The sequence below is a fragment of the Manacus candei genome, unplaced genomic scaffold, assembly GCF_025592945.1.
Source record: "Manacus candei isolate 608988 ecotype Guabito, Panama unplaced genomic scaffold, ASM2559294v1 h1tg000081l, whole genome shotgun sequence".
In the NCBI taxonomy this organism is placed as follows: domain Eukaryota; kingdom Metazoa; phylum Chordata; class Aves; order Passeriformes; family Pipridae; genus Manacus; species Manacus candei.
This window is the reverse complement of record NW_026138129.1, coordinates 4,872,221-4,899,710: the sequence shown is the minus strand read 5'-3', so window position 1 is coordinate 4,899,710 and position 27,490 is coordinate 4,872,221. Positions and strand designations below refer to the sequence as shown.

Genomic DNA, 27,490 nt, shown 5'->3' with positions numbered 1-27,490 from the left:
CGTTCCATGAAAGTAAATCAGTATGATGTATTTTGTTATTATCTAGTGCAATTGCTGGGTTGCTTTTGTTTGGGGGGACGGGGGGGGGGGGAAATCAAACAAATAAAGCACCCTCCATGCCTGCTTATTTAGAAGATACCCTCTAAGCAGGGGATAATAAGGGGAATGGCTTACCTTGCCTTAGTATTTTTCTTCAACAAGTTAAGCTGACTTCTAGTCTGAGGGTATACTTTGGGTTTTTTTAACTCTTTAGCTAAGTGTTCTTTTTTTTTTTTTACTATTTATTATGTACCACACACTGCAAGATCATCTTTACATGAGATTTTAAAACACAAGTGTCCTATAGTAACTGATAGATTTAAGTAGCAAGCTATCATCACCCAAAAGCTATGTATTTTTTTTTAATGACCACAGATTTTCTCACAGGGCTTTTTACCATCTGATCAGATAAAGCCATTATTATAATCTACTATGAGCCTTTAAAGCCTCTTGCAAATATTATATTCTACATGTACAGGATCCAGGAGGTACATATATACATGCTACAGCTAAGAAAAGAATATGATACTAAGATCAAATACAAATCACCACCAGATTTCTGTGAACTAGAAATTACTTTGGGTGCCAGATGCCAGTACCATTTTGTGTAGATACCTGTCATTTCCCTTTCATGCATTCAACTATTAACTGCTGTTTTTCAGGCAACTAGGGCTGAAGTAACATTCAAAAAGCAACCAGTTATCACCAATGGATTTACACTTCCAGTGACGACTATTATGTGGTTTTAAAACACTGACATGAACGCTGTGAAAGTAAAATAGAAGTGGTACATGGACTAACATGTCTCTAACACAGACAACAGTAGTTGGTAGCATTTTAATTACATCCACTTGTCATGGAGAATATTACAGCAGATACTAATTTCACATGCCACTTAAAAATGCTACCACAGAATCCCTTCTATAACCTAGGAATTTATTGTAACTGTAAATTTAAACGATTTCAAGTATGCTCAAGAATTCTGGAGAAATACTGTTTTCAAACAAGTCTGTTTCCACATTGAATTGCAAAGCAATAAGCTACTTCCTATTATTTTAGTGGCTACATATGTCATAATTTTATTAGTTATCTGACAACTACAAGATTCCCAAGTAGAAAAATGCTGAAACTGGACTTAAGTCTACCCTAAGACATACAGCTAACTTCTGTCTTACCTTTGAACAGTGCTTTAAAAGCCAGTGCTTTTTCATCTCCTTGCTTATGTGCTACCATCAGTAAACTAGTAGATGGAAAATAACCACTAAAAATCCAGGTTCTGACAAATTCATAGCTCATTGCTACTGAACAATAAAGATATGCTTAATTAAAGGTAATTCTTACATTCTCTGCATGCTAAGAAATCAGTTTCCTTAGACAGGCATTTCAAACCAAGAGAAGTTATACCTGGTTTAAAAGGCTGAATAACTAACATGTTAATTTTTTGTACTTTAATTTGTATATTTACCTGTTAGATACTTCTAGATTTTGCTGGGTTTTTTTAATCCTTAATAAACACAGGTTCCAACTCATAAGGTTTACTTTTATTACCTTTCTCCTTTCCCCCACTCCCTTTTTCTGCCAGTAAGGACAAGCACTATCAGGTTGTCCTGAAATTAGCATTAGTACACACCTGTAACTTCGTGTATTTGGCATATGCTGTATGAGACCAGATTGACACAGAAACAAATTTTAAACAAAAGTACTATAAATACACTGCATACAAATAAGACATGTAAGCCAATGCAGAACAATGCAGAAATTACATTATTAAAAGTTTTTATTTAGGTTTGGTCAGTACAGGTAAGATAATATTGGAGTCACAGAGCAATATGCATCAACAGGATACAACAGTTCTTAAAAACTGAGTAACTATGCACACAATTAATAAACATTCGGTCACCTAAGGAGAAAATGCACAGATGTATGGTGGGAAAAACTGTAATTAACACTGAAACTACTACAGGACTCCTTCAGTAAGTCCTTCTTTTTAGTGATAAAACTACTGTACTGGGCAAACTTGGCAGTCATAAACCCACAGCTATTATGACAAATCTTGAAGGTGGTGTAAGTATAACAGTATGAGTAAGAATGCCCTTACACAGCACAGGTTCTAGATATACACAGATTTGTACAGACATCATTTATGTTATACTTTATGGAAATAATTTCCATTTCAACTTCACATTAACTCATATAAAAATAACTTGAGCTACACAAACGTCCTTTTAGCAACATTCAACGTAATTAACTGTTAAAATTTCCAAAGTGGCAGAGGTATTGAAGCAAAAAGAAACCCACAAAAAGGCAAAATTGTGACAAGTATGCACTAATTTAAACGGCTTCTGGACAGTATCCTCTCCCAGTTTCAATGACACTGTATAAAAATTCTGCAGAAAAATGTTACAAAACTGAACCCTGCACATTTACACTGGAGTCCAAACCATTCTGGACATGACGAGAACCCACAGTTCTGTTACCTTTCATGCTCACTGTTTTCTCCTCTTGAGGATCATGATTGGAGTCTGTGTCATTTGAGTGGTGAGTGAGAGAGTTTTCACTGCCAGTGGGAGAGTCTACACTTTCATACCCAGTACTGAGTTGGTTTATGTAGCTACCACTTCCTCTACCAGTTCTATCTTCAGAGTGGTTGGACAGCTTATTACCATTCCCTGGAGAAGCTGTGAAGTCATCTTCTGTGCCGCTACCCTCCCTATAGAATCCAGGCCCAGACGTCCGCTGATGGGAGGAGCTACCATTGCTTGGTCCGTTTGCCAGGCGGCTGCAGTCTTTACCCACAGCCTCTCCCTGGTCTGTAGGCTCAGAAGATGGAGTCCTGCTGGTACCTGGGTTGGCGACCTGGGACTGCTGCTGCTGATACTGTGACAACTGCTGGCGAGTCTCCTTCAACTGCTGCTGAAGAACTAGAATGGTACTCTGCATACCCTCTACCTCCTCATCAAGTTGGATGATGAAGTCATTCAATTCTATGTAAAGAAAACACATTTGTTGCAAACACTTAATAGCCCATATACAGACAAGAAATTAAAATCCCATAACTAAACATTTTATGCTGAAATTTTTCAATAAACTATTTTTCAGCCATCAAGTATGCACTGGTTTTGATACTCTGCCTCTGAAGGAGAAAATGCTTACTTGTCATATCTACTTACTTTCTATACTGCTATTCAAAATACATGAGAAAAAATTAATTTCTGGGTAAGAAAATATATGGAAAAAAAGCTCAATTCCAATAATTAATATTTCACAAATAGATCTTAGTGTGTCTACTCTTACTCAAGTATAAAACCTTAGTGGAAATACTGTAAAAGAAGGACCATGAACCATATCCAGATATAACAGATCTGAATAACTGCATATTATTTGCAAATAATTGCAAAAGCTTATTCAGTAACAAAAAAAATTCCGTCATATTTAAAGGAAGTTTCAGCTCTTACTCTGTTTAATCCTTTAAATCCTTCAAGACAACGCACAAGAAGGCTTTCTTACCAACTAGGCTGTTAATTAATTCCACTGGGTGTTTTAATATTTATGTACCAGAAAACAGTTTTTATAATTAGGACTCCATTCTGGAGCAAAATGAATCTGAACTCAAAACAGTACAAGAAACACTAACTTCCTCAGTCTTCCATTCAACTGCACCATCAATTTGACAGAGCAAATAAAGTGCAAACTGCTTAATATTGTAAAAATTTGTAAAATTAGGTGATCTTGCTGCTATGAAAAACAATCATTAGGAAAACTGTTATTGCAGGATTACTGTCATCTTGCCTCATACAGGGAAGAGGCAATAGGGGCTAAAGAACACTTCTCAGTTCTAGAGACTACTGCATTCAAGAGAAGAAGTCTTTAAAGAATGGCTATACTTGCTTCAATTACATACTTGATAAATTCTGTTCAAGTACATTATCAAAATAGTAGTTACAAAGCAAAAGGGTAACTATTCAAACAAAATGACATTATAGAATCATTTACCTTATTGATTCTAGTTATTTTATAGTACTACTTTGTCGAAAATATGAAAATATGATGGGGGAAGAAATATCCTTTTACAGGATATCTCAGACTTACATCTGATGTCAAACCAAGTCTATGCTATTTTACAGATTTCAGATGTAAACCAAGCAAAGATATTCAGGTTTATGTGATGTCTAAATAGGTTGTATCTTAAAACTTCACGTAACCTACTTTAATATTCTGTTAAGAACCACCGATCCTATGCAGAACTCAAGACTGAGGACTTTTCAAACTTGCATTTTCCCCTCCATTTAATTTATACAAGAGGTCAGAGTTGAAAGGCAATTTCAATTCAGATTTACAGTGTTGTAAAATTTGGACTGTGAACACAATGAGTTATTTTTATTCATCTGAGTTACCTAAGGAAAAAAAAAATCTATTTTTCATATTCTTTGGCATTGTTAGAAAGTTGTTGATTTTTTAAAATAAATTCAAAATGAATCAGAGTTAACAAGAACCTTTCTGTTCTCAGTGCATGCTTAGGCTTCATAAATTGTTAACAGCTTTCATCACGCCAATTCACCAATAATGCGTGCAGTCTAAACACTTCCTATTAAATAGCAAGACCTAAAGTACAAAAATCTCAATTTCAAAGGCTGCATTACTGGACTGCAAATCCCACCAGTTCCCACAAAGTTAAGCGTTTTGTTTGTTTGTTTTTAATTAAGACTACCAGTGAAGACTTACAGTTGTCCTATTTTACTTGATATTGTCCTTTCATTCTGGCAAAGATGGTTTTACATTACGTGTATAATCCGGAAATTAAACTAGCAGAAGTGCAAGGCAACTTCCGTTTTCTTTAAAAAAATCCCTTACCATCCTGACTGCTTTTAAGTTCCTCACTATATTTCTTCTGTAAAGCCAACTCTGCCTCAAGCTGTGCAATACGTCCTTGGGACAGCTGCCTTCCAAGCTCTTGATTCTCCTGGATAAGCATTCGACACTTCGCCATTAACTTTTTCCCTGTTTGGCTGCAAAGGAAAAAGCCATCTATCACAAAATGAATACAAAACCTTCAGTAATCTTCCTCAATCACAATTACAGACAAAAAGGAGATGCAATTTCTGCATGTCACAATTCAAGGAACATTATGCCTCAACATAATTGTCATAGCAGAAAGTCTCCCTATAGTTACCACATGCTGTTCCAACGCCAGTAGATCTTCTGCCGCTGTCCCATAAAGTGGAAGGCAAGTTTTATTACTGAAAATATGAATAAGCATATTGTTCTTTGATACCAACATCTGGATTATCAGTATGCACAATCTTGCATGTGCCAATTCTCAACAGACCTAAATATTTGATTAAAGATGTGCTTTGCAATTCAAAAGATCGAGTCCTGCATAAAAACTACATAAGCAAAAACCTTCCCCATTTATTGTACTAGTAAAATTGAATAATTAAATTTGGATGAAGAAAAAGTTGCTTGGGGGAAATAATAAATCCCATGTTAATTTTTCATAGTGACATCCAATTTTCTTTAAGAAGCTTAAGCATTCTTTAAAATGCTGTCCAGGTACTCTTATTTAAAAAATGAGATGTCCATTTTTCAACTCAACTTATATGTTTGACAGCCACATGCATCGTTTGTTTCATGACTTCTACAGTCAGTATTTCTTAAGTACATCTTGTATGGTGAGGAGTGAAAATGTAGATAAACACTGGCAGGACATTTAAGGAAGGAGTATATTACTTATCTACTTCCTTTAGACTGACAGATTTCACTAATAATTAATGATCATTAGGATGTTCAGTTTCTGAAAGAAGTGAGAAAAGCAGGAAAATTATTTTCAACTGACAAGACTTTTTTTTACTAAAATGGTAACATTACACATCTTTAATCTTCATGATAAAAATCACATTGTAAAGCATTATAGGAAGTAGTATGCAAATTAATATATAGGCAATACAGCTGACTCCATAAAAGAAAAAAATTTAAGTCCTTTAGGACTCTTGGTCTGCCAAGTCAGGATAGCATCCTCAAACAGTTTTCCTTTTAATAGGCTCAGCACCATAATTAAGCTGTCCTCTTTTCTATAGAAATGTAACCTCTGCCAAAAAACCACCCAAACTTGAACAGGTTTATTGTGAATTCAATGGCAAGACTTGCATTACTTTTCAAGACCAAGAAGGTCATTTAGCTTTTTGTTTGTTTGCTTTTAAACAAGAGACAAGTATTGAAAAAAAAATGAGGATTAAAAAAGTAGAACAGGAAACTTCTGCTACAATCACAGCCACAGTTCTCTCCTGCAACCAAAATATCCAACCAAAAAACCTTAAAACAATTTCCTTATCAACTACCTTTTGAGCATTCAAGCCTTAGACAAATTTTAAGCTCTGCCAACTAAGCCCCATTTAACATTTTCCGACTGACTTTCCCAAATCTTTCAGATGGGCTGTTCCAGAAGGAATCTGGCTGTGTAAAGTCCTGGAGGCCTGAAACTGCTAAAGGCAGCAGCCTGTTTTCTTTCTTGATGTGATGTCCAATGCCAGGTCCTTGAAGTTTAAATTGTGCTGACCTAATACAGTCCAAGTCGCACACTTAAGATGCAAGTTTCCTTAGAGATGTTCATTCTGTGTAAAGCAGGACCACTTTGGAGATAACCAATGTGACAGATCCCAAAAGTTATTAGGCAGACGTGATTTTTAGCCATTTGCAAATTCCTGTTACTGTATTCATCATCACTAGAAGTAGAAAAAGTTTACAATGCTTAAATCATTTAATGCTTTTCACAAACCAACGCCAACTGTAGAATTAGCAAGTACCGGTTTCCTTGGAATTGGGACAATTTTAGAATCCCATTAATTTCTTCATGTTAACTCCTGCCAAAATGTAAAATATTTATTACCTGTATAGAAATTTGCATAGTTACCTATAATGCTATTTCTCCCCATCAAAATTTTTCCAGATGTTCTGAACTAGTAGGGCAGCAAATAACCTCCCCTTGCAATTTACAAAAACGACAACACATTCAAGAACACAAAATCCAGCAACTATTAAAATAAATCCTATTAGCTGTAAAACTAAGTTCAGCATTGTTTTCACAAATCCTCTTGAACATACATGCAACAAAACCTGTAAGAATGTAAGTGGTTAAATATCAGAAGACTAGAGTTTGTTGTTTACTGCAAATGACTTTTCTACTACTTTTTATTCCAAGTGTATACTGTTTAATGATGGTTGAAATGGCTTAGCACAGCCATTCCTCTGATTACATGCCCTTTTATTTTCCCCTCCAGACACCAGCAATGATTATGCTGCACAGCCTTATCTACAGTTAAGGTCCAGAACTAACTCGACTTAGGGATGTAGTTATAACATATTATTCACACCAAGAGCTTCAGTTAGGAGCTGAATAGGACTAAAAACTAGATTAGATGCCATGATTTAAGAGAAGTTGTATTTAAGGGTGGACAATTAAAGCAATTAAGGAGGGAGGCAAGATGCAAAGAGAATGAAAAAACCTCAAAAGTATTTTACATGAGTCATCATTTCTTTACCTTTCCAGAAAAAAAAAACACAGTAAAATCTTAACCCAGTTAACAAAGACAGCCTCAATTATTTACCAGGAAATAACTAATTTTCTATATTCCAGCTACTGCACGTATGAATTACGAACATTCACACCACTGACTTAAAATTATATTATGCAAATTAGGGTACGTTGCAGCTACAGAAGTAACATTTTCTTTTGATACTTTAGTTTGAAAGGAAGTGACAAATTACTTGTCTCTCCTCAGTTGTAAACACACATTTAGAGCCTGAGGACTTAAGAAAACACACAATCTGTACCGAAATGTATTAATTTTCTGAACTCCAAGTTAAACAAGCAATCTGCATGGCATGCCTCTTTCAACACACAGTGAGCTTTACAAATGGCTTGGTAACAGGTCAACAATTTCTTAATGTAAGTCTTACCTCTGTTTTGATGCTAGATCATTAAAATCTTAGATACTGCTAGAGCAAAATCATTCCAGATGTATCACTTTTAAAAAGGTAAAATTTCTGTGTAAATTTTTCTTTTGCTGTTAAGTCATTACTCATGCAAAAAAACCAAACCTGCATAAGTATACTTCACTTTGATCTCATATTAGTCAATGAAGCACAAACAGTTAAAGATACTTCCGAGTCAAAATTATGTAACGGCATCTTAATAAAAATCAAAACAGTTAGAATACATCACCTTCTGTGACAACTGGATGTCTTTTTTTTTAACTTTAAAACTGAATTTTCTACGATCAGACTGAGTCATAAAATATTGCCGAACTGTTTTAAAAAAATCAAAACCTCAGATTCCTAAATAGAACTCTATTTTCTAAGGGAAAAAAACAAACACACAAATGCTACACCAAATCTACATTTTGCTTTACACACCTCAGACATGCACTCCCAACTGTCCCAGATTGCTACTTACAAGTAACTTGGGACAACAGAACAGAGGCATCAAGAGTAGCAAAGACTCCTTCACTGATTCCACCAAGGAAAAATGCATGCATTGAAGTTTTTTTTTGGTTTGTTAAAATACTGACTTTGTTTTCAGAGAACGAGACAATGCAGAAATAACAACCTGTTCAATTCTCGTTCATCCCAGAAGTTTCACAATACAACAGTATAACCAGTAGTGTTCCTTGAACTATAAATTACAACTATTTCAAGGCACAATTTATATAGAAGCGCAATACAAAAAAACCCCAGATGTACAACGGAATAAAAGCATCCCACCAACACTGAAGACAGTTGCCATCATGTGCCTTCTGTATTGAGCATTTGAGATCAGTTCTTAGTATGGAAGACTGAAAAAAATCTCAATTCTGCATGAAAACATGCAGTGAAATACTTATCACAACCAGGTTTTTTTATACATGCTAGTTGTGACCAAATATATATTACTTCCAACAATTTAAAACCTGCAATTAGATGGAACGTACATTTTCGTACAATCCTAATTTTGAGGCATCCACAGTATTACCAACCATCCAGAAAACAGTTCATTATTTAGCAACAGTGACTTAAAGCTGCATCAGGTGCTAGAGAGCCCAAAGGCTACACAGTCAAATGTGTACATATCACTGTTGTGATATCAAATAGCACTCTCGTGGCTATTCGAAATTGGTTAGCAAGTAAACTCTTTAATGCAAAATTCACCTCATCGAGTTTTGACCCAGCAGTTCAGTGAACAAGCAGGAAGTCCACAGTCTTATTGGCAAAACTGACTTACAGTGTCTCTAAGTCACTAGGCTCAAGGTTAAGAGCGAAGCATATTCCACTTCTACATTTTATGGGAATTTTACATGTTCAATTCATGATTTATGATCTCTAGGTTCTCTCTCCTCCAAACTGTCTGAAGACACAGTGTGCCACAGACTTTAGACTTCTGTTTCTCCCTCTATTTTCTTCAAATAGAACAATTTTGCAAATGTCTACATGTTCTAGAAAAGATTTTTTTCGAAGATGGCCATTTCTTCAGAACAGTCCGACGCTGTCAGGCCTCTGAAGCAAAGGGGGAGAAAAAAGCTGAAACACAAGGTTCATCTGGTAAGTTTTACATTAAGCATTACAAGCTGGACAGTATAAGAATGTGGCCTTTGCCTCAAAACGTCTGAGTCTTGGTGTGGAAACGAGTACTTGGCTGTCCCACCATAGCATTCTCGTAGTGGGACTGTCAGGGAAGTCTTGACTGGGGAGTATTTGTTTTGTTTACCTATCAGGCGTAAATTTCCAGGCACTCAGTTCATTTTGGGCTTGTTCCAGTTTGTCTTTAGTCTGTTCCAGTTCACCTTTCATTTTTAGGAAAAACAAGTTGATGGCTGGGTCCACCATTGTTGATCGCAGTTGGGCAACGCTAGGCTGCTGGACTTGCTTGAGGTACTGAATCTGATTCTGCATAAAACAAGAAAAAAAGACTGTTATTCATACAATAATAAATAAAAACTGGAAGTCACTAAGATGCAAATAAAAATAGTTACTCCAAAGATAATGTCAAGGTAGCTTGCCTTCTCTCAACACTGTAACCTGAAAACTGCAAGATAAAAATTACTTTTGTGCACTTGTACCCTATCAGTGTATATATTCACCCAATACTCCATCCCACCACCTGCCAAGCTTAACCTTCCAAGGCAGATTCCCCTCTACAGCACAGATTACTTTCTGTATGTCAATTTACATTTGTTAAAGTAAGAGCTGAAGCATTAGAATGCTTCCCTTCTTTTCTATCTGCCTGCACTCTTTTGAGGGGACAAAAAGCATATGGAAAGAATTACCCGCTTAAAAGAGAGAGCTAATTTCCATTTCCGTTCAGCAAAAATTATTAAGGAACATTACAGCTAAAATTAACAAGAAATATTTTAAGCAAATAATAAAAAGGATTTTAGAAACTTCTAAGGTGTTTTGCAAATGCAATAGTAGTCGCTTATGATGCAAGATTGTGTATTTTTAAACAAAGTGACTTAGAAATATTAACAACAACTAAAACAGATTTTGGTTAGGTTTTATTCTCTTGCAACAACCATAACCCAAAAGATCCACAATTTTATATATTTAGAACCCAGAAAACTTAAAATACTCAAAATTTCAGAAGCAGTAACTACAAGGTTTTCTTTTAAATATAAAATTTATTAGTCAAAACTTGTATGTTATTAAAATAGGATGAACTTGTTTTGAAACTTTCTTAAATTTTATTCCCATCACAACAGACTTCTCTTAAATTGTACTAAATAGTAAATGTTTAGAACCCAGCTAATCACCAGTATCACAGCAGTCTACAGTGTTAATCCTTGAAGTTAATTTATTATGCTCCCTAAATCACACATATTTTTTCATCAGTAAGAGGTGAACGAAGTTGCACGACGTTAAATAACATTAACTGTAAGTCACATGGTTTGCCTCCTGCTTCATGCAGTCTTGCAACCAGACTTGAGAGCAACAGAATTTCACTGACAAACAGTAAAGGACAAGAGTGTCCCTCCACCCTTGGCTTTACTTGCGACACACAGCACAGCCAAAAGCACTGTGAGTTTAATCATTTCCTTGTATATACAGTTACTCTGTTACAGGGTCTTTACTCAGCAACAGTGAAGTACAAAAAATCCTATTTACATTCAATGTGCAGTAGCAACCTCAGTCACTTCTAGATTGAGGATAACATGTTTTAATTTATATACTGTTAAGTAGCAACAATTCTTCAATTTTATTTCAAGTAAGTGACTTCAAAGGTACTGAAACAACTGAAGTATTTCCATTGACACATTAATTTGGTATCATGAAAATAAAAACATTTAGCAACTTACAAAAACTGAAATCATACTTTAAATAGACAAACTTTTATCTGCCTAAAAAGAAATATAAGGGGAATGAAGCACTGCATATAAATATTTCCAAGAAATAAAGCACTCAAGAATCCACCTGCAAACATCGCAGAGAAATAGATAATCCAAATTAAGGCTATTCTAACATTTCCTGGATGGCATTTTATCCCTACTGGTCCTTTGCCTCACTGAATGCACAGTATGTTGCTCACTCAATAAAGATCTATTTTATTTATTGTTACTGATGTATCTTTTCTATCCACTCAATTTTCTGATTCTTCCACTACTGAAGTATTTCAACAACCTGTCAATTCTTTGCATGGCTAGAGCTAGTACAGGGTAAAACAGCTACACACAGAGACAACTTCACTGGCAATACATTTCAGAAATATAATTATGATACAGCAACATCATTCTCAACCTGGTTTTAGACAGGAATCACTGAGCAGGGGAAAAAGGCCATGTTCCTTGTCTTATGTAGGCCCAGATCCCTCCCTCTTCCACTGCCAGCCTAAGAACTATAAAAGACTCCTTGCATTGATAGCACACAGAATTGCTGCCACTGCTCTCATGCCAGAAATGCACTAAAACACTCAAGGACCCAGCTGATGCTGTGCCATGTCCAGCTATTTGACAGTCTCATTGGGGTCTCCCCAGCTCACACTCCTGTCCCCAGCAGATGGCACTTGCCCATTTGGGTTCCACCTCAACTGTCATTCCTAAAACAGTCATGTAGAAAGAACTTACTTCAGCTGAACAACCCTTGTTCATTCCCTCCCCAGACTTAAAGACCATTTATTACTCCAGCTTTTCCAACTCAAATTTTCTCCATGTATCCACAGCTCTAACTCCAGAGTTCTCACCTGTCAAAACTTTTCACCCCTGGAGACCTAGCAACCTCCTCCCAATATGATCTGCTCCCAAAGCAAGCCCAAATATCTTCCTCTTCTGCCTATTTCCTAATTCCATTCGTCTTCCTGCTTAGCCAGTCCAAACCTCACATTCTTGCTCCCTCTAACCACTTCCTGGTACAAGTCACCTCCCATTGATATTCCAGGTGGTAAGGGTTAGGGAACAGGACAGTTTGCCTGCAGTCAGGACCAACTTCAGGCTACAGCTGAATATACAGGAATAGTCATGTCCAATGCCAGACCCCAGGGGATGCCCACTCTAAACTTGAAATGCCTACTGACTGCTCATATTCCCAAACATGAAAGCACACACTAGTTGGTATTTTTCAAAAGCCTATCAGGTGGACAAGTAGAGATAATTTTCACAAACAGAAAAAAACCCTTGGTATCAGTTTTCTCTCTGCTCTAACCCAAGGCAGGAGAAGACTGAAAGTAGTCTATTTAGAGGACATCAGGCTGTGTAGGGTTTTGTTTGGGTGGATTTTTATCTCTTTTTGTTAAGACAGACAATAACATTTTCAATCCCTCTTGTTCTCACACATTCTTGAAAACAGTTGCATCCTTTCAGTTGAAATCATCCAAAGATAGCCACGAAGTACAGACTCTCTGACATGAAGAAGTTAACAAAACAGAACACAGGTGCCTAACAGAAATTGTAAGCAATCTAAGCAAGTACAACTATATATCCTTATAAGGAAGGAATAGGAGGATGGAAAGCACAGAAGAATAAAAGCACAGAGTTGTAATCTAAACTACAAGAGTAATGACTATCTAGGTGCTACAGTCCAATTGTACCCACAGTAAGTTCCACTCATTGATACCTGTTCCATGGAAAACCTATTTGAGTAGCAAGTATTTCCAAATGTCTGTTTATTGACCTACAATAACCGTGCAGTAAAGCCTGGAGGGGGGCTAAGGCCTTTCCCTGAAGTAACAATAACTTTGTCAAAAATAAAGTTATTCTATGGATTAAAAATTAGACATGTCAAATAATGTCATATGGTGAATAGTTTTTGTTTATTAAATGATTTAGCAACATAGCTTAGCTTTGCATCTCATCCAAAATTATTTATTTTTCTACTGTCACTTTCCTGAAAAAATACTCTCTAGTAATACAAAGTCAAGCAGTCCTTCTGACCATCTTGAAACTATGTGCATTTAAACTTGAAAACACCTACAAGTGCCAATGTCTCAATTACAGCTTTTATGCCTCTTCTTCAAGGATGCATCTTCCTACCTCCATAAACTATGGAGATTACATTCTTGCTGTTATTCATTAGTCAATAGCTGGAAAAGTGTAAGCCACATGAGTGTGTGGGCATGTCTTCTGCTTCTTTTTGGTAGGTGGCTCCCCATCCTCTTGTTCTTTGTTAAAGTACACTGAAAATAAAATCTCTTCAGAAGTTCTTCTAAACAGATGTTCTGGAAAGACTACGCAGTCACAAACATCTAACCATCTAAGTGCAGTCAAAAACCCTGTAGTGTTCATAATCTTGTCAAAATTCACAGCATTAAATACTTGAAGTTTTTAAATCATTATTTTAAAGACAGGAATAAAGAAAGGTAAATACAGTACATACAAATATGGTTTTGGTGAAAAACTTTTAAGTATTTATTGTTCCAGCTATACGCTCAGGAATTCAAAAGAATAAAAAAACCTCCTGTTATTACTGCTGTTCTGCATAGCAGAATTTATCAGTAAGACTAACAAGGGAAGCAGGTTCAATATAGTACTCTTACTACTAGGTAAGTGTTGCAGTATAGTACCAAAACAGATCTTCATTAGCATCCTGGGCTGCATTAGGAGGAGTGTTGCCAACAGGTCAAGGGAGATGATCCTTCCTCTCCACTCATCACTGGTGAGATGTGGTGTATGGCGTACGCATCTGGGCTCCCCAGTACAAGAGAGACACAGACATATTAGGGTGAGGCCAGTAGAGCCCTGAGGATGATTAAGGGGTTGGAGCATGTGACATACAAGCAGAGGCTGAGAGTGTTAGGGCTGCTCAACCTGGAGAAGAAAAGGCTCAGAGAGATCTTATCAATGTGCATAAATACCTGATGGGGAAGTAAAGAAGGCAGAGCCAGCAGTGACCACCAAAAGCAATGGGCACAAACTGATACACAGGAAATTCCACTTAAACATAAGATAACACATTTTGCTGTGTCAGTCAATCAACACTGGCACAGTTCACCATGTGAGTGTGATCAAGAGTTTTAGGAGATGCTCAAAACCCAATTATGTGTGCTTCTTAGTAACCTGGTCCAAGTGATCCTGTTCTGAGCAGGCAGGTTGGACTAGATACCTCAGTGATTCTGGGATCAATTTTTTGCCACTGCAAAGTAAGCTTTATCCCCTTTATTTTTTCTGGTTTTAACACTACTTACTATGAACTAAAATGATCTTCTGGTCTTAAGAGCAGTGAAAATATTGTGTACAGAGTTAAGTGTCACACTACTACACGTAACAGTTCTGAAAATCTTCAGTGGAAAAAACAAAGGAAGGCTTGAAAAACCAGAGGAGAACTACAATACTAGTTATTGGTTTTGCACAGAGCTTGTATTTTTCATAAGAGAACTTCTGAAGAGTATGTTACAAGAACTAGCAATAAGAAGCTTTTTACAATCTTCTTTCAGGAACTGCCCGCTTCAGTAGATGAAAATGTTAAGAAGGCAATCCAAACCCCAGATCAAAAGAAGATATTTTCAAGAAAGCAAAACTAAATATAGAAGAAAAAGTCATAGAAAATACCCAGAAACAAGGGAGAGAGAAACAAAGACCATCAAAAAAATTTATTTAGAACAAACATTAGAAACCATGTAGCAGATCTGCCAAATTTCAAAAGAACTTCCTCTGAAAAGTCAGTAACTCTTTCACCTACCTAGCCGAACAGATACAAAGGCTTACAAATACCTTGTTATCCAAATCCAAGGTAAATATCAGTCTAAAATCTCCCAAATGAAACCCAGTAAACTCAATCTTATCCTTATGCTTTAATTTGTTCCTGACTCTAATGACAGTCAGAAGTAACATTTTTGGTACACATGCGCAGTTGATAAATGCTAGAAAAAAAGTCAGCACGGCACATGTAAGAACTAGCTTGGTTTTAAAATAAAAGTCGTTCCAATCACAACTGCAGCTGAAAATCAACTGAAATAACTAATATTAAAAAAACCCAAACTTTAGGAAGCGATCTATACTAATTCAATGAAAGCTTAAGTGCCCTGTCATTTCTTTAAACACAGAAAGTGTGATGCTACAGATACACAAAAAGCACAGCACATGGATACTGCTCAAAAGCTGATATTCCTCCAACTGTCTAAACACACTTATCCTTTATAAATACTTACAGTACACTCTTGCATCTCCTGTTCCTTAGTTGCCAGCCTCATCACCAGAATATTTTCTCTTCGGGCAGACTCTTGCTGTTGCTGTTTCAGCTTCTCTTCTGATTCTCTCAACCCCGTCACATCATTAGCTAATACAAGCAACAACACAAAAAGCATGTTTTATAGTATCCTCTCATGAAAATTTTTTAAAAGACAGCTAAAAGAATCTAAAAACCAAATTCATAAGCAGAAGTAGTCACAAATAAGCATGACTGAAAAAGGCATAACTATAACAAGTATAAATAAAAATCAAAATATTACTAAATATTAGAAAAGCTTTACAGCAGGAGGCTTTAAATCCATATTCTGGTCCTTCCTTAAGACTTACTCAAATTTTGAAGATGCTTCCATGTTTCTATAGGAAGTAACTTTTAAACTGCTTGTTTAACCAACTATTACTACAACTTGCAATTTGAAACTTGGGAAGTTGAAACTGCCCTGGTATGTAAAAGAAAAGGTGAGGCCAGGGTAGGGAAGGAGGGAAGTATATACTCTGGCAAAAAGCAATCTGCAGTCTGTAAAACAGTGCTGTTTGTGGGCAATCCTCAAACTCCACACTCCATGAGCAAACAGTAAGACATTCAAGAACTTCAGGAATGGCAGTTCAGTCACAACTGCAATTCTTCTGGATCCATGAACATTTATGAAAATTTATATATTAAATATGAGAGAATGCAGCACATTTCTAAACTACTCAAACAAGAACACATACAAGCAACCCAGTACCAACTGTATACGTTCACTGCTACTTGTCATGCATAAAACAATGAAAAATTTGAATAATTTAGAAAAAAAATCTAATTTATCAGCTATAAATGGAAACTAAGAACATTTGCTTCATGACAATTATTTCTAAATAATTCTTTGCAGATAATTCAGTAATACTGATTACTATGGCCTGTATTGTTCCCCAAAAATCATGAAACTGGGAACGTTGAAACAACTTATCTAAGGCAGTGTGAGATGTGAATGAAATCAACTGCTTCCATTTGCTATATCTTAGTCTCTCCAAAACTCAAACATTACGGGACCACAGTAAAAGAAGGATGTAACAACAGCAAAAATAGAGGACATGCCCTTGGACTGACAGTAAAATACCCTTTGGACTTAGTGGTACTATGTATTTAAGTATTTAGACTGAAAAGGTGAGTGGAAAACAGCAAATACACCATCTCCAGCTGCCAACATAACTTTAAAAAGTGATTTAGGATTGGCTATTCAGTCACTCCCAGAATATATTCACATCTTCTCATTTCAGAATAGGACGTTTTTCCTACTCTTTCAAAAGACCAAGTTTTAGCGACCATGTAAGAACAATCAACTTTGTCTAATCAGATCAAACATTACTTGGGGGACTCACTTTAGACATTTACCTCTTAAAACTATTCCCCCTAACAATCTTACAATCCTGTAAGACTATTAAAGGCACAGACATTCATGGACTATTTCAGTAGATAAAGTTTCCTTTCTAATGGTAAAGTTCTGAAAAGACGTGTATTTATGGGGTTATGCTTTGAAGCTTATCCCTGTCCCAGCAGTCTGGATCCTAGAAAACCAGACTTTTTAGATGCTGTGATAAATCTGCAACAGAAAAGTTGATAAGAAAGTTGGGAGAGGCTGAAAACTTATGGCAGAAAAAACAGGAGCTTTTATTCTGACAAGTAACTCACATCATAGATTATTACCTCTTATTTCTAGCAATTTTAGGAAACATGGATATTACTTGACTGCTCTGCTTTATACAAACATTCAGATAACTTGTACCATTTTGAAACTTGGCCAACTTACAGTTAAGGTCTGTGTACTTGCCCTCCAGAGCTTGCACGTATGCTTCATACTGTTTCCACCTATTGCAGATATAAGCAGAAAAAAAAAGTGTTTTCTGAAGCTCAGTTTATTAAATCAAGGCATTTCATTCCTAAGCTTCCAGAATATACATTGATATCATAATCAGAAAACGTCAAGAGGGAATGACACAATTGCATAAGAGGCAATTCCAGTTTTAAAAAAGGGGCTTTATATTGTGAAAATAGTTAAAACACTTTGCATCTCAAAAGAATTAAAAGGTAGTTGTGCATTACAACACTTAAAATTGACATCTTAAAAATTACTGTAATATTTTAGACAAACATTGGGATCAAACACTAATTGTTATCTTTGTAATGTATCCAATACGCATCTCATTCTCACAGCAGAACAATTCAAACAAAATTCTGTAACAGAAATTGTGATACAAATACAAAATCTAAGTCTGTTACCAAGTGAACAAGACAAGCAGAAGAAATGGCAGTCTAGGTTAAGTAGTTATATTAGCTTGTTCAAATCAAGACCATTCTCTGATTATATTCATCAACCAGACCAACAGTTTAATAACTCTTTGAAGGGATTTTATTTAGGTAATTCATCCACAGTCAGAAAACACCACACTTAAAAGCACTGGTTTTGATACAAACCATTAAATCAGTAGCAAATAAAGTCTTCAGTGAAGTTTAACATGAAATGCCATATGAACAAAGTTCACAGGGTAGTGGTTTGGGATTTTTTTTGTTTTGTTTTTAAAGTAGTACTCTGCATCTAACTATGTGTGTTCCTCATGATGATACAATTCCACATTATGAAGAAAATTCATCTAACAGCTCAGCACTAAAGATTTCTGTTCCCTCCTCCCACCTACCCTTTCTCCCTAACACCTATTTTCTGCCAAACTCATCACAACTGCTCTATTTTAACTCTGTAATCTACACCACTATCTGAATTGAAACTGCAAAATCTAACTCTAAGTAATTTTTGACCATTTGGTGAATTCAAACAGCTCATTAAAGGCTCTAAAAAGCATCAGATCTGTAACAGCAACTGAGATCACATCACTGGAAAAAGCAAAAGGAAGCATAAGATCTTTTCCTTCAAGGAACAACAAAATTTTGCATCTTTTCAGCTGAACATGAAAACAGCATTAACTCTCTTAAGTTCCGTAAAAGAGAGCAGCTGTATTTCTACTTAACCCTCTAACTTATCTCTCTGCTCTAAGACTTTTCACCATTTGACCACTAAAGTTCTGTTAGTTCAGAAGATTTCAACCCCCCAAAAGTAAAACTGAAAACGTCTACTAAACACCAAAGCCAGAAAGAAATAACAGAATTCTGCATGAAAAAAATGTAGGCAATAAAACAGCTGGTCCTCAAATACACAGGATTACTTGACTTTTAAGTTATACTTCACAGCTCAAAACCAGTAATTCTGTTAAAATTGTGACATACCCACACTCTCATAACAGGAGCGATAAGAAGAGCAAGTGAAACCTGAAACACAAGTCAAGTAGATGTGACAGACCCCTACCTGAAGAAAAAAAAAAAAAAAAAGGAGAACCCCCCAAATAACCACCCACAAACAAGTCACATAGCCTATGGTTACCAAGAATGCTGGAAATAATACCTCTAAGTCACCTCTCAACAACTGCTAGTATTTAGGCAAGAACCAAACTCCTGGAAAAGAAAACCCAAATGGCACTAGGTCACATAGAGATTTTAAGTCACATGCCAGCCAATTCTTCTAGAAAATGTAACTCTTCAGACATGGTTTTTTGTCAAAAACCTGGTGAAGACTTGCAGTTCAAGAAACTTCTATTGGGTCTGGCTGAGGTGGAGTTAATTTTCCCTACAGCAGCCCTCATAGCACTGTGCTTTCCATTGGTAGCTATAAAGGTGCTGGTAATACACCTGTGTTTTGGCCACTGCTGACAAGTGCTCACACATAATCAGGGTTGTTTCTCCAACACTCCCCCCTCATCAGTAGGCTGGGGATGGGCAAGATCCTCAGAGGGAACACAGCCAGACCCAAACAGACCAAAGCGATATTCCCCACTGCTACGGGGCAGTGTGTAAAGCCCTACTTCCCAGGAAGTGGCCAGACACTGCCTGCCAAGCAGAGAATCAATCTGGGTTTTTCCCTTGGCTTCCATATGCAGCCTTTGCTTTTGCTTCACTAAACTGCTGTTATGGTGACCAACAATTTCTTTCCATCTTTTCTTGTGCCTTTCAGTGCCTTTAATAACATTTTTTTTCTAAACGTGGTTTTTCCAGCTTATTTCACTGACTGTTTTCCCTTGTTTACAGCAGTAGGAGAGTAAAACTGACCTTTGGAAAGCTGAAGTTACAAAGTTTCTGAAACTGAAGTTGTACCTTCTGAAATTAACACCAATGAAAACAAAAAGGAAAATGAGGAACTACCATAGAACAAGTAGTTTAAAAAAAAAAGATACTGAGGATCATTGACAGTATTCTCAGTGCTCCAACCCTGTTAACTCCTAACATTTAACTCTTACCTCCTTATTCCTTCTTCTCTGTTTAGGCTAAAAGCCAGTTTTTTTCTCCAGTCAGTTTGATTTCCACTCCATACTGGTTTCTTGATCTATTTAGTAGTTTATGTCAGTAATCTGATGGTTCAATATTGCCAATCAGAGGAGCTTCAAAACTGCTACTTGGAAAGGCACTGAAGAACAAAGACAGCTGTACACGGAACTGGGAGGACAGTCTTGAATCTCATTTACATTTAATGTGTCACAGTCTCACAAAAACTGGAAGGTAACTGAGCAGCATTATGTCAGTTACTTAATTCCATTCCTTCTCTAAAAATATTAAGCAGACTTTATAGAGGTAATTTGAAGCCATGGAGTCTTTTTCTTGAAGCACACGTTTTTTATGCTGTTTGGGGTTCACAATAAGAAAAGCACTTGGGGGTAAGGCACACGCAGCAGTGCACCTAGACTGTTCCAAGAGTGACTGGCTCTAAGTCCATGTTGACTGAAGCTCAGTAAAAGCACTGCATTTCCTCAGAACTGCTTGTATAAATCAGGGTGCTTCAGTGTCTTTCCAACTAACCACTAGGTTAAATGATCAGGGCAATACTGATCAGATTTTTAGCTAAGCCATAGTATTTTGTTACAGCGTTCCTGGCTCTTCTTTCTCTCAGAAGCTCCTACACAGTCAAGCGAAGTAACTACTGCCTTAAAGAGGGGAGAGATGAAGATGAGCCCACAGCAACAAGTCATGAAACAAGCAGAAATTTAAGAGACCAGATCTAAAGGCTTTGTGTCAATCCTGCTCATGTTTACTCAACAAAAGTTAAAATGAGCAAATCTAAACTACGTACTTCACAGAAAAGAAGAGTGAAATTGGGATTCATAGCACAGAAACTGACAAAAAAATTAATCTTTTCCACATGTGTTCTATCGCTGCAATTGTACAACGATACTGCTGCAACCTGAAAGACCAAAAGGTGATGACACATATCCATCTTAGGAAGCATCTGCCTCACCAAAGCATAGACCAAAAAACATATTCCAAATCTTAAGACAATCTAGCAGTTGACACATGCTTTTCCATATCTCAAAGTAGTTGAGACACCATTGATTAAAATATATGTATAATAGTAATAATATTTTATTCCAACCTACAAATGAAGCCAGCAGTTAGTGTAATAATTGCTATTTTTATGTGAAATCACAATTAGAGGTGAACTTGCTATAAATCCATAATATGCACCCCATACAAACAGGAACAGTGTTCGTAGAACTGCTCGAAACAGGCACAGTAATAAAGCAGACACAGCCAAAACAGCATTTAAATTTCCTCTTCTGGGTATAGTGAACAGTTATTCTCTTTACATCCATCGACTGCCCTTTTTGAGAGTATAAGTTACTTTTTCCACACACTAAGAATATGACTCAATAGCAACAGAGCTAATTCCCTCCAGTCTCTTTGTTAACACAGGTTAGCTGCTAATATACTTTACCTCCTTAAGTGTATCCCATCACATTCTCACTTGAATATATGCTGGAAATTCATCTCTTCTACAGTTGCAACTAATCATTGCAAGTTACAGAAACTGATTACAATGGGAAGCCTTTTTTTGTTTTCACACTAATCAGTCAGAAAACAGGTGGCACAGAATCTATGCTTTGGTACCTTTGCATGAATTTTATAGCTGGAAGTAAGGGCACAGCTTTAGAAGCTTAGGAGTTCGCTATTTCCAGAGATAATCTTGAGCACAGAAACTTCTATGCAAAGGATCACAAGGCCAGAACCACTTAATATCAAAGTAGTATTTTTCCTTACTGCTTAAATATATTATTCTTTATTGCTCAGAAGACTACATACTCAGAGGAAGCCAGAAACCAGTTTTAAACATAAGGAGCCAGATTATGTTTACTCCCTAGAAAGAACTGTCACCCCAAAAGTATCTGGCAGGATAGTTTACTCAGACAGGAGAAAGAGTAGCTGATCATCATATACATTAAGTGTTGCACATGTATTCCCAGGTTTCTAAACAATTAGTCTTTGTTCTATGAAACAGCAAAATTTACCTTGAGACCCTAATAATGCTAACAACTTACCATGTACAAAAAGCCAAGAACTAAAATTTACCAAAATGCACAAACTACTCCAGCAGACAAACAGATGACCCACAGATGTCTAGTTTAGTTAGCTCCTTGTTTACAAATTAGGAAATTCAGGCATACAGACAGGAGTGGCTTGGGTCAGTTTCTTTAAGCAGGTGATCTGTGCAACAGGACTGCCTATTACTGCTTCCATGGTGACCCTTCGCTTTCTAAAAGGCAAAAAAGATGGCCAGGCTCCTCCTTATGCAAGTTCTAGGCAATGAAAACTTAATTTTAACGTTTTACTACTAATATCTGAACATGTTGAGAAGATGACTGCATGGACTAATAAAACGTAAAACATATTGTAGGAACAAGAAGTTGACATTTTTCTGATGTTGAAAATAACTTCCTATCTAGCAAGGAATGTAAGCAATCGTATCTTCTACTGTTGTGAGCAAAGAAAAAAACCCACTCCTATTCATGTATTACAAAATATCATTCAGGAATTCTGCCTCTTTGGAAAAAGGGTTCCCTCCCAAATTACAAATAAAAATATTTGAGATGAGAACCTTACAGAAGAGATGTATTATGAAATTGATAAAATAGTTTTTCAGAACAAGGATGCTAAAAAAAACCCTGAAAGTAAATTCACATATCTTCCACTAGAAGTTCACTACAATGTTAAGATGAAAACCACACTTTTTACTTTACCTTAGGATAAGCTCATCTCTAGGTAAAACCTTAAAATCTGCTTCACTAAGGCGAACCTGTGAAGCAAAAAGAAAAGCACAACTTATCAAGCTGTCATGATTACCTGGGAGGGTGAAGTCACAAGTAATTTTAAAACATACCTTCTTTGGGAGAGGTTCTTCATTCGTCATTGTGAACTCTGAAGGGAGAGGAAAAAAAAAAAAAAGGAGTTTTATTTAGTGTAGTTCCTAGTGTACAAGAAACCCCGAGCAAGTCAGAAGCTTGTACTTCCAGCCTTATTTATTTTTATTTGCACTATTAGACTACTGAAATATTTGTTCCACACAGAGCGTTCCACAGAGCCAGAGTACAAACAACGTAAGTTTGCTGCTGTAATCTAGATATAAACAAGTCAAATCCATTTTCTCCAAAAGTTGACCAAAAATTTCTATTAATGCCTAAATTGCCAATCAGTAATCAATTCTTCCTATTTAACTAAGCAAAACCATGCAACTTTGTATCAAACAGACATTTCATATGTGTCTACACCTATTTAACATATTTTACAAAGTAAAGGATAATCAGGGTCCAAGGAAAGCAATTTATACTACTACTTCAGAACCTCTTTGGGGAAAAAAAGAATTATTTGTGAACATTACTACTACTGTTTATGTCAAAGCAACATGTTCTTTCAAGAACTTATTCTCTTACTTTTAAGATTCTAATAAACAGGAAGTATTGTTATTTTAAAACCCATGTGAATATTTTCAGGAAAAGTAAGACATAAAGTAAATGGTTTGGATACAACATCAAATTCAATTCCCGTCGTGCATATGTAGCACAATAGGACTGCATTGTGCTAGGTTAATTATTCACACTGTCCTGAGTTACAGGACATGCTTCCTTAACTCAAAAGGATAATACTATACACAGTATTTTCTACAACTATGATATATAAAAAATACTGAGTTTGCAAATCTTATAAGCATAAATGTAACAACAAATGCAAGGTTTGCTAAAGGCATGTATCTTTGCATATAATATTAAGAGTCAACATGCTTGTAAAGCTGCTACAATGCACGTATACCAGAGAAAGGACATGTCAACTCCTTGGTTGTGAACACTTAAGTTCAAAGAAACAATGCTCTTAAGTAGTAAATATTTTATTTTCTGAAGGATTTTTACTGGCTACCACGGTATTTTCACAATGATGCCCAATGAACTAATTTAACTTCTCCAAATCCTAGGACAAATCCTGAAATTGTTGGTAAGATATGCAAATACATGCCAGGGAAGTAAAGCCTCTTGAACCTACATTAACCATAGACAGCTACACAGAACCCTACCAAACAAGGCCCTGGTTAACAACAAACAAAACAACCAACACACACTCCCTTCCTGTAATAAATACTGACATTAGAACTCACTTAAAGAAAACATTTAGTAGAAGCATCTCACTTATGAATGGCAGCTTCCTGTTGCTGGGCTTAGTAACACACAGGCACTTAAGTGCTACCCTACACTAAGAAGTTTCCCCTGCTCCAGCCCCCTTCCCTCCCACACCTGAGAAGTTACTCAAGCATTTTGCTTGAAGTTCTGGATGCAGCTCCTTATTTGAGACTGTTTTACCAAAAACATAACTTTAAGTATCAAATAAAAGCCTAAGAGGCTATTGATAGAAATTGCCAGTGCCCAGCTCATGCAGAGTAACTTGAGATCACAGAGGGAACATTTGTGACCCCTGTATTTAGATTGCCTACCTCTAGGCAATTCCTAAAGTTATTTACAATCTTTAACTCCTTCATAGTTCGGAAGTAGTCTTGAAGATCTTGGCAAGTGTTAAGTTCTTGACAGAGAGAAACATGTTTTTCAGCTGTTCCACACAACTACAGCTAACACTGTTTAAACTGTGCACAGATTATGTCAGGTCATTATGCGTGTGTTCCTCAAAAAAGTACCAGAAGCACACAAACACCAAAAAAGGTGAGTTTCCCCAAAGACTCGGTTTGTGAATCCTCCTGCAGCATACAACAATCATAAAGACTTGATTACTGTCAGGACTGCAAGAAATCAGAGACTGACGCTCCATCTACAGGTAGTCTACCTCATATCTCCAGACCTCACACAAAATTCCAGCACCCCTTTCTCCACAGCAGCACCAGACCAGGCTACTCTAACCTCTATGCCCAGCACATCATCATTTACAAAGCCATCGCTTGCTTTCAGACAAGAGCATGAAAGTGAAGACTGAAGTTACTGTCCACCACGTTACAGAAGTTACTACCTTCCTGTTATGCATCATTATTCACAGTGATAGAAGTACCCACTAAAAAAAATAACACACCAGCAAGAAATATTCCAGAGGTTATTTTTGAAAACTTAGGTTGATAATACCTACAAATAAACACTTAGTGCTCTTTCTGTACAATTTTACCTCGCTACTCTCCAGCTTTTTGGGCACCTACAGTAACTTCCCACAGGCTTACACATTTATTACTGCTATATACTGCTATCACTGTGCTCAATGTTTTTCAGAAACATTAGGAGTATCAGGCTGACTACAACAATTTTCACAGTGATTTGCCTTAGCTTTCTGTTAATAAACAGGTGAATTTATATGCTACAGACAACAACACTGCAACTGAAATGTTCACTCTTTGAATTTAACACAGTAACTTTTCAAGCACTGTGCATCAAGAGATGCTTCTCATCACTCAGCTCTCTGCTAAATGAGATAATCTCTCACCTACCAAGATCAGAAATCTTGCAAGAGCATGAGGTGCTACTTTCTACAATAAAAAGAACCAACGTAAACAACATTCCTGCATAACTGACTGGAATTAACAGGATTATATTTTGCGATTTATATTATGAACAGCTTAACTGTACTTTCCTAACTAAGCACTTTCATGATTTTGCAGAAATGGTGGCTGCCACACACTACTCCTTCTGCATATCTGCTCCTGGCAACCAACAACATAAAACCATACTCCATACTTAAAACAGTAACACAGCAACATTGTCATGGGCACTAACAGAATTTTTAGGAAATCTCATAATGTTTCAGGCTTTTATGGCAGTTTCAATGCAAAGACGTGAAATGAAGAAAGGGCATTTTAATTTTAGGAACTCTGGTAGGAGCCTGCACACCTTTTCCTACAACATTTAGAAAACATGGGATTTAAAGATTTTAAAAAAACCTAGTGAACAAAAGCAACTGAATAATATCAGGTATATATATACTAGTTATACCCAAAGTAACTGTAAGTTATTTAAACAACATGAAAAAAGACTTCCGTGGGGAAATCCCCAGGATGGGCTCCCAGCTCCCAATGTGTGTATATATACACATACCACACAGAAATCCCAGAATTATTAGGGTTGGAAGAGACCTCTAGATCATCTATTCCAATCCTCCTGCCAAGGCAGGATCACCTAGAGCAGGTGACACAGGAACACGTCCAAGGGAGCTTTGAATGTCTCTAGAGAAGGAGACTCCATGATCACCATGAGCAGCCTGTTCCGGTGCTCTGCCACACTCAATGTAAAGTTCTTCCTCTTGTTGAGGCGGAGCTTCTTGGTTTTTTTTTAGTTTATGGTCATTGCTTCTTGTCCTGTCTCTGACCACCACTGAGGAGTCTGGCACCGTTCTCTTGATACCCGCCTAATAGATACTTATGTATTAATAAGATCCCTTCTCAGTCTTCTCTACACTAAACAGGCCCAGCTCCCGCAGTCTCTCCTCATAAGACAGGCGCTCTAGACCCCCTAATTATCTTCGTGGCCCTTCACAAGACCTTCTCCCTGTCTTTCCCTTTTTATGTTTAAAAAGGAAAGTTTCACAGTAGCACTGACTGGCCAGCTCTCACACTCGCCTCGGCAGCCGTAGGGGTCCCCCCTGCCCCCTCCCGCGGGGCGCAGCCGCAGGTGTCTGACAGACCCAGCTGCCACCGCCCCCAGCGCACGCAGGGCCCGCCCCGCCGCCCTCGCTCGCCTCCGACGAGGGACGCGACAAGCATGTCTCCCGCGGCCGGGGGGCGCGGCGGCCGCCGAGGGCAGGGGCGGGAGGAGGATGCCGGCCGCGCAGCCAGGCTGGGCTCCGGGCCTCGCACAAAATGGCTCTAAATGCTCCCGCTCCTCCCCCCCGCGCTCGGGGTGAGGGACGGAAGCCCCGCCGGGAGTTCGGCGCTCCAGGACCGCGGGGTGCTCGGTCTGTCTGTCCGTCCGTCCCGCCGGGGCGGAGCGCTCGCGCGGCCACTCACCTCCCGCCCGCGGCGCGGAGGCCCCGCGCCCCCCGCACGCCGCTTGCCTGGGCCGCGCTCCTCCTCACATCAAGGGGGGGGGCGAAACGCCGCCGCCTCCGCGCCTGCCGCCACCAGCTGCGCGGGCACTGCCGCTCCACAGCCGGTACTACCGAGCCCCTCCGCCCGGGCTTCCCCGTGCGCCGCTCCCGCCCGCTCTTTATTTGCGGGTTCTCTGCGCTACAAAATGGCGCCCAGGGAGGAAATGAGCGCCCGCCCCGCCCCGCCCCGCGGGCGGCGGCTGCGCGCGCACCCAGCGTGGGGCGGCGGAGTCGAGAGACGCCGCAGCGGTGCCGGGTCCTGGCGCGGACACCCCGTCCCGTCCCTCCCGTGGGGAATCGTCGCCCGCCCCGCCGGGAAGCGCCGCCGCTGTGGCGGGCCCCATGGGGTGTTTGAGCGCCGATGTAAAGCCCGTAAGCCGAGCAGGAGGCGCAGCGCCCG

At 38.0% G+C, this 27,490-nt stretch overlaps 1 protein-coding gene across 2 annotated transcripts; it reads right to left on the bottom strand.

The window, feature by feature from the left end:
* Positions 1–1,798: 1,798 nt before the first annotated feature.
* On the bottom strand, positions 1,799–27,267 carry WTAP (WT1 associated protein). 2 transcript variants are annotated; one of them, XM_051811091.1, is made up of 8 exons: positions 27,011–27,261; positions 22,910–22,947; positions 22,770–22,825; positions 17,468–17,526; positions 15,641–15,768; positions 9,776–9,954; positions 4,891–5,045; positions 1,799–3,023 (listed from the first exon to the last, which is right to left on the bottom strand). In XM_051811091.1, exons 2-8 carry the CDS (start codon positions 22,937–22,939, stop codon positions 2,440–2,442), a joined length of 1,191 nt encoding a protein of 396 aa, XP_051667051.1. In that variant the 5' UTR covers positions 22,940–22,947; positions 27,011–27,261; the 3' UTR covers positions 1,799–2,439. The 2 variants fall into 2 exon arrangements, with proteins under 2 accessions (XP_051667051.1, XP_051667052.1); XM_051811092.1 differs by lacking the exons at positions 1,799–3,023; positions 4,891–5,045 and adding an exon at positions 5,883–9,564 and having other exon boundaries at positions 27,011–27,267.
* Positions 27,268–27,490: the final 223 nt, after the last annotated feature.